General features: G+C 47.3%; 1 protein-coding gene across 2 annotated transcripts in view; it reads right to left on the bottom strand.

Moving 5' to 3' along the window:
* Nucleotides 1–14,690, bottom strand: part of Irag1 (inositol 1,4,5-triphosphate receptor associated 1) — a 108,733-nt gene that overhangs the window by 59,833 nt on the left and 34,210 nt on the right. Inside the window, exon 2 of one of the 2 annotated variants that reach the window (XM_059268848.1) lies at nucleotides 10,484–10,632. In XM_059268848.1, coding sequence (XP_059124831.1) covers nucleotides 10,484–10,543 — 60 coding nt within the window. In that variant the 5' untranslated portion in view covers nucleotides 10,544–10,632. Of the gene's footprint in view, nucleotides 1–10,483; nucleotides 10,646–14,690 lie in introns of those variants that run through there. The other variant, XM_059268840.1, reaches the window with a different exon arrangement.

Here is a 14,690-nt window from a genome sequence, read left to right as displayed (position 1 = left end):
ATGTGTTTCTGCCATCCCCATGGTGGAGCTTTTACAAATTCCAAGCATGCATTGGTGCTGAAGAAAAGAGATTTTATTTTAATTCACTGACACTCTGACTACTTCCTAAAACAACCAGAAACAACCAACAGGAAAATATGTAATCATGAAAGAAAAATGAGAGGATGGGAAGTCAGTCCATGAGTGTGCAGTTGGCCATCGAAAATATTGCTTTACCCCAGGGCCACACCAAACACAGGCAGCATCCTTCCCATGTGCCACACTGCTTCTCCGTCTGTCAGCTCGTCTTTATTGGCACTTCCCCTGGTTTCTGGTGTGCTTCAGACAATATTCTCTTAGCACTCTATGCCGCACACTTCCTCATGGGGATGCCTCTTCCTCCAAGAAGCCCTGAATCCATATGGGACAGGACACACAGCAGGAGGGAAGCAGGCTAGGGCAGCACTGCCCCTGGGTTCTTGTCCCTCTTCCTGTTGACCCAGACTCCCCAGGGGTCTATCTCTCTTCTTCTGGGGGTCAGCCAACCTCTGTGCCACCTCCAGCAAGCTCACTCCAATCATATACAACAAGTCACATTTTGTTCCCCTCTAATAAATCTTATAGAAACATTTAAATGTTTATTTCACTCATAAATTCCCAAGGGTGCACGATAGTTTCCTATGCTCCTGAGCACAGGGATAAATATAGACCAGTGTCATAGATGGGAATACGAGCTTCAAATCCTCACTATCACATGACTAGGTCTGGGCTAGGACACTTTAAGAACAGCTCCGGGTCTAGCCCAGGCAAGTGTGGGGGTGTGGTTTCCGTGATGGCCTTGGGTGACATGAGAGGAGGACCCTACTGGGTCAGTGTGAACAGGGAAGAAGCTGGGTGGACCTGCCATGGAATCCCAGTCGGGTGACCTCCAGAGAGAAATTTCATTTCTCTGATCTTCATGTTTATAAACATCAAATGGAGCTAATACTCCCTAGACTGTCTTTAAAAACAAACACAGATAAAGCAATAAGAATGATGGCAGGGAGGGCTGGGAGGTGGGTGCACATTGTTTGACTATATCCACAGCCTCTCTGCTATAGCCCAGAAGGCAGGCAGGGACTCCCTTGGGAGAGGAATTTGTGCTCTTAAGACAAAATAAAAAGATTCTCAGGGGACAAACAAGAAAACGATGACTCCAGTGTCAAGTCCTAAGGCCATGGGAGAGAGGGGAAGGACTTCTGTTGGGCATGTGGCTCCTCCGTGCAAAGCAAAGAAAGCATTCTTTGTCCCACAATCCTGAAGGCTTGCTCCCTAGTGTATGCTCCCATGTGCCCAGGGCCCACTCTGATTCTGTCAGCCTCTGTTGGTGTCCACTCAGTTCCCAGAAGTCAGCGATCCAGTTGTCAGAATTTCCTGCACTCTTTAGCTAGCCTGTTCTTACTCTCAGGCCATCACATTTCAAAAGTGTAGAGTGGTACACAGTGGGTGTTGGCCACGCTTTGTAAGACGTCACTCAGCCAGGCAGCCGTTCATCCACCATCCTTTTCAGTCCTCCCTTCTGGATGCTATTCCTTCTTTCATGTCTTCCTCCCTTCAGTCTAACCATCCAATTACCCAACCTGTCACATGACCATCCATCTATCCAGGCATCCACCCAATCATCCATCCATCCAATCATCCTTCCATGCATGCATCATCCATCTATCCACCCAATCATCCATCCATCTAATCATCCTTCTATCCATCCAATCATCCTTCTATCCATCCAATCATCCATCTATCCATCCAATCATCCAGACAATCAACCAGCCTTCCTTCCTTCCCCCTTTCCTTCCTTCCTTCCTTCCTTCCTTCCTTCCTTCCTTCCTTCCTTCCTTCCTTCCTTCCTTCTGCTTCTACCATACATGTGTGAAAGTTGTGATCCCTGGCCCCAGGTTGTTCACATTCAGTTTAACAGGGGAGAGAGAAACAGGACAAGCCACTCTATTGCTCACAGTGGGAACCAAGGATGAACCACTGTGATATGCACTCCCGACAAGATCACCATTTCTGAAATGCCCTATTTTGATTGAAGCAGTCCTACAGCTCTTCTCATAGCTCATGTGCTGTGACAGTCTTCTTGATTCTTTCGCCCCAAGCCTCCTCTCCATCTAACCATAGACGATGAAACATCAGTACCCTCTCCCCACACCTGAGGTCACTGCTGCTCAGTACACTGGCTTTATTTACAAAAGGAGACAAAGAAGGCGGGGTCACGTACACAAGGAATCTTCAGCTTGAATCTACACTTAACTGTGACATCACTATGTTACCTTTGACAAATACACAATGCCTTGGGTCCAGTATCTTTATCTGTAACAAGGAGGAGTGATAATATCTATCATGGATCAATGAGTAGCAGGTACCCAATAAACATTACTATTACCTCCTATGCCAGATCCTAATGCCTTATTGATAACTTCTGCAAAGCTATTTCATTTTAGATCTTAACTGAGACTATCTTAGAAGGGTGTGATGACCTAAATGAATGCTATGGTTCAAATGTGAAGTGTCCCCCATAGGCTCATAGATTGAAGGTCCCCAGTTGGGGGTGCTGTTTGGGTGGGTACTGCAAACTTTAGGGGAGTGGAGCCTAACTGGAGGAAATTAGGTCAGCTCACCAACGTCCTAGTAGAATATACCTTGTCCCCACCCCTTTCTTGTCAAGCTTCCTATTTCCTGTCTGTCATGAGGTGAGTGGCCTTGCTCCACCACATGCTTCCTGCTGGGACATCTTGCCTCACTCTGAGCCCAGGAATAACAGGGACAAAGGATAATGGGCTGAAACCTCTAAACCCATGAGATGAAGATGAATAATTCCTAAATTGGCCCAGGTACTTCTATCACAGTTATGGAAGACGAATTATAGAAGTGAACAAATACTCTCAAGGAAGATGACACTCGTGTCCCAGATGGAGTGGTTAAGTACTTCCAGTTCTGGAGGTGAGCATGTACTCAGCTCACCTGGGTGTTCACACCTGTAAACTAACAATACCTGCCTCCTGGCATTGTGAAGCTACCTTGTAGTGAGTGCATACAACAGGGATGGGATGAGGGGTCTCACTGGGTGATTGTTGGGCGACTTCCCTGCTCTAGGAGGTCCATACAAGGTTACAAGGATTTTATATGCATCATCAATTTCATCTCCACCTCAATCCTGATAGAAGATTGGTTGTTTAGGTCCTATAATAGTTAGTGTTAATTGCCAACTTGATATAACTGAGAATCATTTGGAATCACTTGGAATGTGAAACCCAAGTACTCTGCCATGCTGCTTACACCTATATGCCTGGGACCCAGAAGCATTCTCTGTCCCGGGCATGTAGTTATAAGAACTTTCTGTCTGCCTAGGGGGTGTCCTCTTACAAGAGGGCAGACCAGTGTGATGAGCTATGAGCCCCAACTGCCTGAAGGGAAAGACAAGATGGGTCTTGACTACATTGACACCAACAGAGAAAGAACTTCTGATGTTCTATGGTGGCACTTACTAGGGTCTCCAATTTGGATCCCAAGAAGAGGAGCCTGATGGCTTTAAGGCCAGAGGTTCCCAGGTCTCCACAAAGGGATTACCTCCTTAGAGTCTCTATTAGTTACATTTGTCACTGTTGTCCGAAATGCCTGACCAAAGTAGCTAAGGAAGGAGGGTTGACTGACTCATGGCTTGAGGGTACAGTCCATCATAGCAGAGAAGGCATGGTGGCAGGAGTGTGAGCTGGCTAGTCACACTGCATCTACAGTCGGGAAGCAGAGAGAAATGAATGCCGCTGCTCAGCTCACCTTCTCCTTTTCTTCATTCTGGGAGCCCAGCCCATGCGATGGTGCCACCTACATTCAACATGGATCTCCCACATCAGTTAAACTTTCTCCCTGGAAACACCCTCGCAGACACAGCCAGAAGTGTGTTTCCTAGGTGGCTCTAAATCCCAACAAGTTGGCAGTTAAGGTTGACCATCACAGGGCCACATACAGAGAGCTGCTTCTCTGGAGCCCATCCCAACTTCATCTCAGAGCTTTAAAAACTGGGGACAGGAAAGGGAGGCAATGCCTCTAAATAGCAGAGTACCACAATGGTCTTCAGCCACAAGGCTGCTGTGCGACAGGACACTAATGTCTGTCTGGAACATTAAAACCTGAAGCACAGAGCAGCTGCTTTGAGAGAACTGGAGTGTCTCAGAGCTGCGGCCTAAGATAGGCTTAGTTTGACAGAGTACTTTTTTGGGAACCACACTGTGCTAGTTTATCCTCTGGCTGAAGAAGGATGAGGAAGTCACAAGTATCTTGGAAGGATGTGTGGCCTGGGCTTGTGCTCTGAAGGGGAAGAAGGAATTTGGGAAGACCCTCTGTCACAAGCTGCACTGCTTTGCAGGATCAGAGGACTGTCTTCTCTGGGGTCCCAGGCTAACTCCCCTTTGACCATGCCTTCAAGAGCACAGAATAGTGTCACCTTGGCCCAGGCTGCACACGTCTCACAGAAACTCTGAAGCAAAGTCAGCAGTGCTCAGTACAAAGTAGAAACCAGGAGCATGGTGTTCCTGAATGCCAGGCTTGAAGTCCCTGGTTCTCTGCTTGTGAGTTATGCAGCCTCAGAGGAAATTAGTTTTCTCTCCTGACTTGTAAAATGGACTAAAGGTTGGATACAAGACACAAAGTAATCAGCCCAGAATGCCCAGGAAACTCTCTCCGTGCCAGCAAGCTCACATAATGCTGTGCAGGATACTGGGAGAGAAAAGACACCAGTCATCAATCATCTTACCCAGTAATGGACCCTTCATGCTATGATACCAACATGCCTGGCAAGATGTGCCCACTGATGCAATAGTGGTATGATGGTTGTGGAGATGACCAATCACTTTCTGATTGACTGACGACGAGGTCTGCTCTCCAGGAAGGATTTCATGCCTGATGTTATAAACCTGATCAAAAAGCTCATGATTTAGGAAGACGCCAGAGTAGAACCCTGGTCATACTGTCTAACTGCCTTCTAAATATGTACGTTTATGTCCATAGATCTGTGCTACTCTCAACTTTGCAGAGAAGCTTCTTAGTACGGTAGGTAATAATTAATGCAGAGACTCATAACTGGCCAAAGTGCTGAGTATAAATAACTGAGTGCTCAGCTGTGGATGGATCATCTTATCAACCTCCCACCATCCAAGGCTCAGGAAACATCTCAGAATAGGGGACAAAAAGAATGTAGATGGGAGGAGAGCTAGAGAATGCTCACTTCTAGACATGACATGGCTGTCGCACACACCAACTCACAACAACTTTGCTAACCTGCACAGACCTTTGTAAGATCAAACCAGTCAAAATTCCAGCGTGGATGGAGAGGGACTCCACAGCTCTACCTTTAGCAGAGGAGCTACTGGCAGTTGGTAGCTACTGAAGAGGGAGAGTCATTCTCCACCAAGAAAGAAGCTGCCGGTGGGTGGACTGTGCCTCTTTGTGCACATGGAATAAGCAGCCCTAAGTGGGCTCAGGGGCTATTAATAACAACAAAAGGACATGAAGTTGGGAGGGCGATAGGTGGGCACTATGGAGAATTGAAGGAGCTAATAGTGGGTGGATAGGATCAAAATACACTGTATAAATGTATGGATTTTTCTAAAGAGCAATTTTTTTTATCTAAAGTGAAATGTATTAATACAATTGCATAGTGTCTGGTGCCTGGCTGCCTATTATTATCAAGTGGCTTTGTGTGCAGGGAGGTGGAAGACAGAGGTGAATGGAGGATGTCAGAGCTGACAATGGGAAGGCAGATGGTCCATCCATGAGCTACAGTGACCTCCTCCTGGAGGCTTCTAGAAGGTTGTGGGGAGGGGGGACTTGGACAAGTAGAACTCAGGCTTTATTATCATGAACCCCTACACCCCAAGTGTGCTAGGCACCTCTGAGGATGTCATGCCGTCCCAGTGAGTCAGCTTCCTAAATGGCTTCTGCTCACAGCTCAGAAAAATCACTGATGACTTGACCACATTACATCTGGGGTCTGTGGCTGCGCAGTGAAGAAGAGACAGGCCAGCATGCATTCCTCTGTGATTTCTGCTCTAGGTTCCTGCCCTGACTTCCTTCAGTAATGGACTGATACTTGGAAGCATGCATACACGTACGATAAAATAAAGCCTTTCCTCATCAAGTTCCTTTTGGTCATGGTGTTTATCACAGCAACAGAAAGCAAACTCAAACATTTGATCTAGGATCCTTCCAGCTGATAGTCTGTCATTCTGTGGTCCCTAAACATCCAGGCATGTGTCCTGACAGCTTCCTTTCACTCAGAGCCCCAGAGAATGCCTCCTGCTGAGAATACACTGCAGGAGCATTGCGGGGAGCCTTTGCTTCACTGCAGGGATTGATTACAGCTTCCAATTAGCAGTTTCAGGGAAGAGAACAATTTAGCCCTCCAACTTCAGTGTTTTTGTTGTGAGGATTCAGGCTAGTGGTGGGAAGTGGAGGGTTGGGACCAGAGTATTCAAAACTAGGACTGGACCCGGGGGAGCTATAAGCTCGAAAGGATGCTCTGTTCCAGGCCTGCTTTGCCGAGTGGGAATTCACACAGACGGGGACTTCCGGCTGAACCCTGCCTGGCCAGCCTCGCTTTCCTGGCTGCCTGGCTTCTATGCTCCCAGGGAGCCAGGCTTTCTGCCCCTGGAGGCTCCAGCTAGCTTGGGAGATCTGAACCTCCCCTGAGGCTGTGCTGCATCAGGCGCTCAGCATGGGCAAGAGCTCGTTATGACCCAAGTCTATCTGACTTTTGGGGAACTCAGGGGGGCCCTGGTAGTCAGATCTGAAAGTAAAAGAATGCTGAATCTCATGTGGACCTAAGTTAGACCTCTGTTTAAGAGTGTAAACTGCTACAGGGCTGAGCTGACGAGGCAGAACGGAAGCGGCCACAGCTATGGCTGTTCGGAGTAACATACAGGAAGTACAGGGATGAGAAATCTAACAGACTTGGCTTCCAGGTCCTGGATGAGGATATGGAGGAGCTGGGATTCAAGGCCAGTGTGGTCATAATCTTAAACCCTGTTCACTGTCTTCTCTGAGGGACCTGGACCTTCCGGATCTGAGGTGGCCTGAGTCCCTCGAGAATCCTCCTTCAGGTTCCAGCACTGCCAGAGCCACTGGAACTTGCAGACATTTTCAGGATAGCCTCAGATTCCTACAAGCCCAGAGACAGGATCAAGGCACTTGAAAAGCTTTCAGAGACCATCAGAATCCACCTCATTATTCTGTAAATACTGGCTCAGGCTCCAGGTCACAGGCAGGAGTAGCTTGTGAGGAACTGGCATTCAGGGCTCCTTCTGGCCAATCAAGGTTCTTATCCTTGACTCCAGAGCCTGCTCATGGATTCCTCCCATGCTGTGGCACTAAGAAGCTCACCTTCATCTAGACCCTGGTCCTCACGTAGCTGGACCTACAAGCAGCCGACAGCCACAAAGGTTAAGGGTTATAAGGGGAGTGGCTTTTGTTGTCTTGTGAGGATATGATTTTAAAGCACTTTAAAAAAAGATGTGTGCCGGGCGGTGGTGGCGCACGCCTTTAATCCCAGCACTCGGGAGGCAGAGCCAGGTGGATCTCTGTGAGTTCGAGGCCAGCCCGGGCTACCAAGTGAGTTCCAGGAAAAGGCGCAAAGCTACACAGAGAAACCCTGTCTCAAAAAACCAAAAAAATAAAAAAAATAAAAAATAAAATAAAAAAAGATGTGTGTGTGTGTGTGTGTGTGTGTGTGTGTGTGTAGAAGAGGGCATCAGACCTCCTGGAGCAGGAGCTACAGGCAGTTGTGGGTGGGTACTAGGAACTGAACTCAGGTCCTCTATAAGAGCAGCACCCTCTCTTAAATGCTGAGAGCTACAGATGTAGGAAGAATGGGACTCAGCCTTTACAAGGGATGAAGTTGTATCTTTGCTAATCTTTTATTTACTTGTTTTAGGAGTGCTTTTATTTGTAGGAGGCACAGAGGTTCTTGTGCTCACAGGCAAGCACTAGGGGAACCTGGAATGTTAAATGCACAGGGCTGTTCCTTCAAAGGAAGGGATGCATAACCTGCTATCCAAACAAAAGGCTGGAAGAGGACATGGTTAATAGCCTGGTGACCTTTGTGCTATATGTGTGGTTGAGACCACACCAGAATCTTCCCTAAACCCTTATTGTATGCTTGTTTTTCTCAATCTATAAAACCCATTTTTACAGATGGTGTTTTGCAAAGAGTTTCTGTGTAATCATGTCTGATTTTTATTTAGCTTATTTTGTGCTTTATTATGCACACGAGATTGAATTAATTATCACCAGGAAAGTTTTTGCCAAATTGTGCTGTGTTTAAATATGCCTAAAACAAACTACTCAGAGTCAGACTTCCAGAGTTTGAGCTAACCCCAGCTACCTAGTCGTGTTGAACCGAACTATCTTCTTGCCTCCCACAGATTGCTACTCTGTTGGCTGTGGAGGTCACAAAGACTCCCACATTTATTCTTGGGTTAACTGTTTGGGGAAATTGCCCAAGATTTGGGATCCAGGAGACTGTGAGCTCAGTATGTTACCATCGTTAGTGAAGTGGAGGGGTCAGAGATGACCATTATGAGAGGGGTACAGGAGTGACAGAGTTGAAGAAATCCAGCGAGGCTTGGGAGCAGCCACGCTTGAATCTACTCACCAGCGTCTGCCTTCTGTGGTCACTCCGTTTTCATTCCCCCAACCCCCCAGACCTCAACTGCCTTCCAAGTTGCTAATGAACAGAACCTACCATAGCCCAAGATGCCCCAGGATAGCTGAGCTATGGTCTGCAGACGGAGAGATGGGAGTTTGGCTCATTGTTTTCTTTTTATTTTTTAGACGTTCAAGGAGAAGATATTCCCTCATCCCTAAGCTGCCAAGTTCATATCTCAAACACACGAACTTGGGGTATGGAGATACAAGGGACTATTCATTTCTAAATATTTGCTGTCTTAGTTCCCACAGTAATAATATGTAAGAAAACAAATGTCATCACAATATGAGAACATTCACTAGGAATCTGTCCATCTGGAAAAAATGATGCTCACTTACACACTCTTCTCTGGCTTAGTAAGTCTCTTTCATCTGGCTCTGGTCAGTATGGATCAGAGTCAGATACAAGAGCTTCGCACAAGTTCAATGCAAACCAATTGTAAAGTTCAAGTCAAAGAAAGTAGTGGTGGTGACCTTCATAAGTAAGGTCTGTAATCCAGGAGGTCAGATGGAGCTGGGCCAGGGACCAGATAAAGAAAAAATGAGGATGATATCAAGATAGGTTCTTCAAAAGAGAATGACTTCAATATCTTGAGGAAATGGGTATAGCCTTACATTTTAAACATCGTCTTGACAGAGTTGCTATAAAATCAAATGTGAAGAATGTAGTATCATGTGAACACATTGTTTGGTTGATAGAAAAAAAAAAATAAGCAGAGGCCGAGGAGATGGCCCAATCAGAAAGTCCCTACCATAGAAGCATGAGAACTTAAGTTTGGATCTCTAGCACCCACGTAAAAAAGGAGAGGGGTTGCATGGGAAACAGACAGGAAGACCCCTAGGGTTTTCTGCTCAGCCAATCTTATTGGATTGGTGACCTCCAGGCTCAGGGAGAGACCCCGCCTCATAAAATAAGTTGGGAATAATAGAAGAAGCACTCAACGTCAGCCCCTGGCTTCCATGTCCATAGACACATGTGCATACACTACATATACAAAACAAAACAAGTAACATACATATCAACACCAAACACTTGATCCTTTGTTCAATTTGAAAATAAACATATAACCTATACTTTATGATCATATATAGCTAAAGATACCTTTTCTTAATTTAATTTGCAAAAAAAAAACTCAATGATACGCTATTGCCATTGTTTTTGTTATTTGTCTGGGTTTTTGTTTTGTTTTGTTTTTTTGAGATAAGGTCTCAGTCTGTAGCCTAGGCTAGTCTGGAACCCATGGTGACCTGCTACTTCAGGTTCCTGAAGACTGGGACTCCAGGCATAAGCCACCATACCTGCCTCAATGAGAATACTCTTAATGAACACTTTAAAAACCATATTCTATTTTATTATCAACTTTTACTGAAACCCTGTCCTATCCTTTACTGTGAACTTTCGATATTCACTTGAAGCAGATTGTTTCAAAGCGGTCTTTGGCTATGTCTGCTACCCTGTCTCTTCTACATCGTTCTCAAGGGCAGAAGGGAGCATTCGGGGCCCAGGTGGTTTGAAATCTTAGGAAGCCTTAGTCATACACTATACAGATGGTTCCACACTCAGGATTCCGGGACCCCGGAATCACTTAAATGAACTCAGGGTAGCATATTCTCCAGACAGAGAGCCACACACCTTCCCCAGGCACCCACCACAGCCTGCACTGCTGTTCCTGCACTCTGTGGCCAGCTTGAAAGCGGTGGCCTCGGCCCAGATGCTCAGCTTGGCCCCCAGCCAGGCTAGCCATGGACAGGAAGGGGCACTTACTTGGGTCTGATCTGCCTGTGGCTCTCCAGGGGGCTCCTCATCCTCAGGAATGTGGGGCATGGCAGCCTCCTGGCTGGAGTGGCTGTGTGTGCCTGGAACCTCTGCTGTGTCAACCCCAAAGACGCTCCAAGAGGCTTGTGCTCCGCAGGCTGGGGAGATGCCAAAAGGACAAGTCAAAATCCTTTCCATCCCTGTCCCCAGCTAGGTTCCATTTCCAGGATCCAAGAGCCACAGATCAGCTGTTTGGTTTTACATCCACCCTGAGGTCAGGCGGGGCGAGGCTGGGAGTGGGCATTGGGAATCGCATTGCCTCCCGCTCCCTGGCTTTGTTTACACAGGCAAGAGTGACCTTTTGCATCTAATTTGGTCCTTACAGTAAACACATCTATTCCAGAAGAGAAACATTTCAGCTCCTCAAAGCTGTAGCTGAGGGAGGACACTTCGCTGAGATCAGAGGCCATCTGTACACCATCTTCCGAGCTCCTACCGGCTGCATGACTGCCATTGTCAAGCTCACGGGATGGCCTTGGATGAGGGTAGACATCCATAGTCCCATTCTATAGGTGCGGGAAGAGCCTCTCAGGGTGGAAGCCACTTGTCCTGGGTCACACAGAAAACTAAGTGCTTGCACCCAGGTCTTCTTGATTGGCGGCCACGGCTCTTCCCACTATACCACACACCCTTTCCTGCGGTCTGCTTCCTCCTCATGGGGAGAACAAAAGACAACACCATTAACTGAGTAACAACTGTGTCCCAGCTCCTCAGTGCATGGTTGCTGACTGCTAGAGCCTATAGGAAAAGCCAGAAAGCTCTGCTGCTTCCCGTGACAGAAGATATCCTTCCTGTCCCACAGAGAGGGCCTGGAACGTTCCTTAAACCAGAGTGCTGGTTGGCTTCAGCCCCCTCTCCCCCCCCCCAGTCACACACCACCCTCTGGATGGACCCGGGTCTCCAAAGCAGGGAAGGTGTTTGATTCGTTATGAATATTCCAAAGATCCACCAAAAACTGGTGGTCTAAATAATTTAAACCGTGTTTGTGTTTAAAGAATTGGAGACATTTAGTACAGGAGCTGTCAAAGGGGGCGCTGTCGTGGCTTTTGTCATTTACCCCAGTAGACAGCCCACTCAGCATTGAAGCATTTGGGGCGACCCCTGCTGGTCATCTTGGAAATCTCATCTCAACTAGGCCATTCATGCAGATTTTTTTTTTTTTCTTCTTTTTTATGGCTTAAGACAGGGTTTGATGTAGCCCAGGTTTGCTTTGAACTCATTATGTAGCTGAGACTGAATGATTCTCTTTTCTCCACATCCCAAGTGCTAGGATTCCAGGTATGTGCCATGTCTGGCTGAATCATTCATTCTTTCTTCACAAACTTTCTGTTAGGCCTGTGACCTGTGCTGTGACACAAAGAGAGGGTATAGTCTGGGCCCTCATTGGGTCTTGAGTCCAGTGTTGGGAGGCAACTGAAAAACTGTGATCGGCATAAACACTGCAAAAAGAGGAATTAAAGAGCCCCTAACTATGCAGACGGGGAGCGCGATGTGGTTTAGTAATGGCTGTTACAGGGGGTGTTTGAGCTGAGCCATAACAGAGAAACTCGAATGGAACTTATCTATTTGCAGAATAGCCCGGGGCTGGGCAGGGTAGATGAGTGGACAGAAAAGAAGCCACACTGGGCTGGGCTCCAAACAGATTTATCTTGACTAAGAGACTAAGAGCTGTGGGGCCAGACCACTGTATCTTCCATCCCCAAAGACTACTGGACGAAGAAACTGAATATCAGGTCCCCCAAAAGTGTGCTGTCTGGGAACTTTGATCATCTTTCCTTAGACACCAAAGTCAGTAGCAACGGCATCAGTGGTGCGGAGGGGACTGCACTGGAACGGGGGTAGTTGAGGGTAACAACAAGCTGGCTCACTTTCTCAGGTAATGTCACTGCCTCACCCCTGCAAGTCCAACCTATCTTAACAGGAACAGTTTCCAAAGTGTGGGAGGCAGCCATTCCACTCTCCGCTTGGCTCTTAATCTACACAAAGCATACTGTGTCCTGTAAAACAAGGATTCAGACATACAAGACCATGTTCAGAAAAGAGAAGATCCTAGGGAGACAAGAATCTGTGCTTAAGAACTCAAGACTTTAGCCTGGGCCAGAGAAGCTGCAAGGGAAAGCAGTCTCTTCTCCAATATCTAAAAGGCAGTCATGTGGCCCTGGGGTCTCCAAAGGACAGGTATATACGGCCAAGTGAGAAGGCAGAGGAACCTTTTCTAGAGTCTGGAGCCAACTAAAGATGCAGGACAGTGCTCGGCAAGGTCAAGTGTTTCCTGTTCCTGGGAGATGTTCAATACTGGCTGGCTCAAGGGGTCATGGGAATTCCAACCACAGCAGTGGACTTTTCCATTTTCCGAAGTCCTGGACTCTTAACTAGTCACAACCAGCCACAAGGATGCTCCCAGCCCAGGGTTCGTTCAGCGATCCTAGGATTATAAAACCGTACCAGAAATATCCCATCCAACCCTGCACTCCCCTCTCTTGAAGAAAGACCTCTGCCAGCCCCTGGCCAGAAATAAAACCTCATGAACAAGGTCAGACAAACCTGGAGTTGCTGGCTGCAGCAAGGTAAAGGCTGCCTGCAGTCCCACAGCTGAACAAGATGGAGTCCGTGCGGCTCCAGGGGAGCCCCTGTGGCCCGCTGTGAGCCATTCCCATGCTGCTCGGGCTCGGTGTGCTTTCCCACCCATTATTATAAACTTGCTGCTTAAAATAGCAAGGCAAAAACCAGTCCAGCCGGCAGGGTAACTCACATCTGGGGGGTCTGCGGGGGCTCATGGGCATGTGGACCTCACATCCATCAGGGCACAGTTTGGAATACAACCTCCAGGAAGCCAGGGTCTGAGTGCCAGCCCATAAAAGGAGAGAACACTGAGTCATGTTTGTCTCCCTGCCTCCTTTTCAATCCACTTCCAAATATTTCCTGATGCTTCTCCAGCCAGGTCAGGTTTAGTGAGTCATGCCAAGAACCAATCAGCATTTTGGACTCTTACCAACAATTAAACAGAACCTAGCCCATTTTACAGGAAAGAAAACTGAGGCATGGAGAGGAGAAACAAACAAGACAGGGGTCAGTTACCTTTGTACTTAAGGCAAACTACCCAAGAGCCTCTGCGGGGATAACCATCCAGTCATTTGTGCACATGAAGAGGCTAGACATCCCCAAACCATCCTAAGATATTTTGCCCACTTCATGAAAGAAAGCAAAATAACATACCTTCGTCATCCATACATCAGTATCCCTACTCAGTATCACACACTACTGTGTATGGTCAAGTGCTATCCTCATGCTTAACCCCTATGAGAGAGGGTGTGTGTTTATTTAGTTTTGTTTTTGTGCAATACTGGGAATTGAACCCAGGGCCTTGAGCATGCTAAGCAAGTGCTCTGCCACTGAGCTACCCCCACCGCCAGCCCTTTGCTGTAAGTTTTATTACTTTCATTTAGTGTGATAAAAACACCAAGGCTCAGAGACAATCAGTAAAGCCGTATAGCTGGTAAGTGTGAGTCCAAAGGCGTCAACTTCTCTCTTACCCAGAGTACAGCCAAAGAGCCTTGTGCAAGCCCCTCTCCAGCAGGTAGAGCCAGAGGCATGGAGAAGAGGGAACACTGAACCCTTGGCTGTCAGGCCAAGTGTCTTCTGAGGGTAAAGGAAGGAGCCCAGCTTAGGGAGGTGACTCAATGGATAAAGTGTTTGCCACACAAGCATGAGGACCTGAGTTCAAATCTTCAGAGCCCACATAAGACTGAACATGACAGCAGGCATCTGGAATCCCATTGCTCCGAAGGAAATATGGGAGGAGAACACAGGAAAATTCGAGAGGCTGGTAGGCCACCTCGCCTGCTATGAGTAGCACAAACAAGCTCCTGCTCAAATAAGGTGGCAGACTAAACTGACATCTCTGGATGTCCTCTGACCTCCAAACATGAGCTGTGACCCATTCGTACCTGCCCAGCTTGAGGTTTCACACTCCTAGTATGTGGACACACCTAGTATGTGGTGTGACAATGTGTTCACTCACAGAGGGAGGTAGCAGCCCATTCATTGGCCTTACTTTTCACTTGTCCAGTCACACAACTGTGCAGAAACTTGTTCATTGACCCATTCATGCCCAGAAGCCTCACACTTAGGTCCAAGGCCTAGGCTCTGTCCCATA

The sequence above is a fragment of the Peromyscus eremicus genome, chromosome 1 (genome assembly GCF_949786415.1).
Source record: "Peromyscus eremicus chromosome 1, PerEre_H2_v1, whole genome shotgun sequence".
Taxonomy (NCBI): domain Eukaryota; kingdom Metazoa; phylum Chordata; class Mammalia; order Rodentia; family Cricetidae; genus Peromyscus; species Peromyscus eremicus.
Note: the sequence above shows the minus strand (reverse complement) of the source record. Positions and strands in the feature narration are given on the sequence as shown.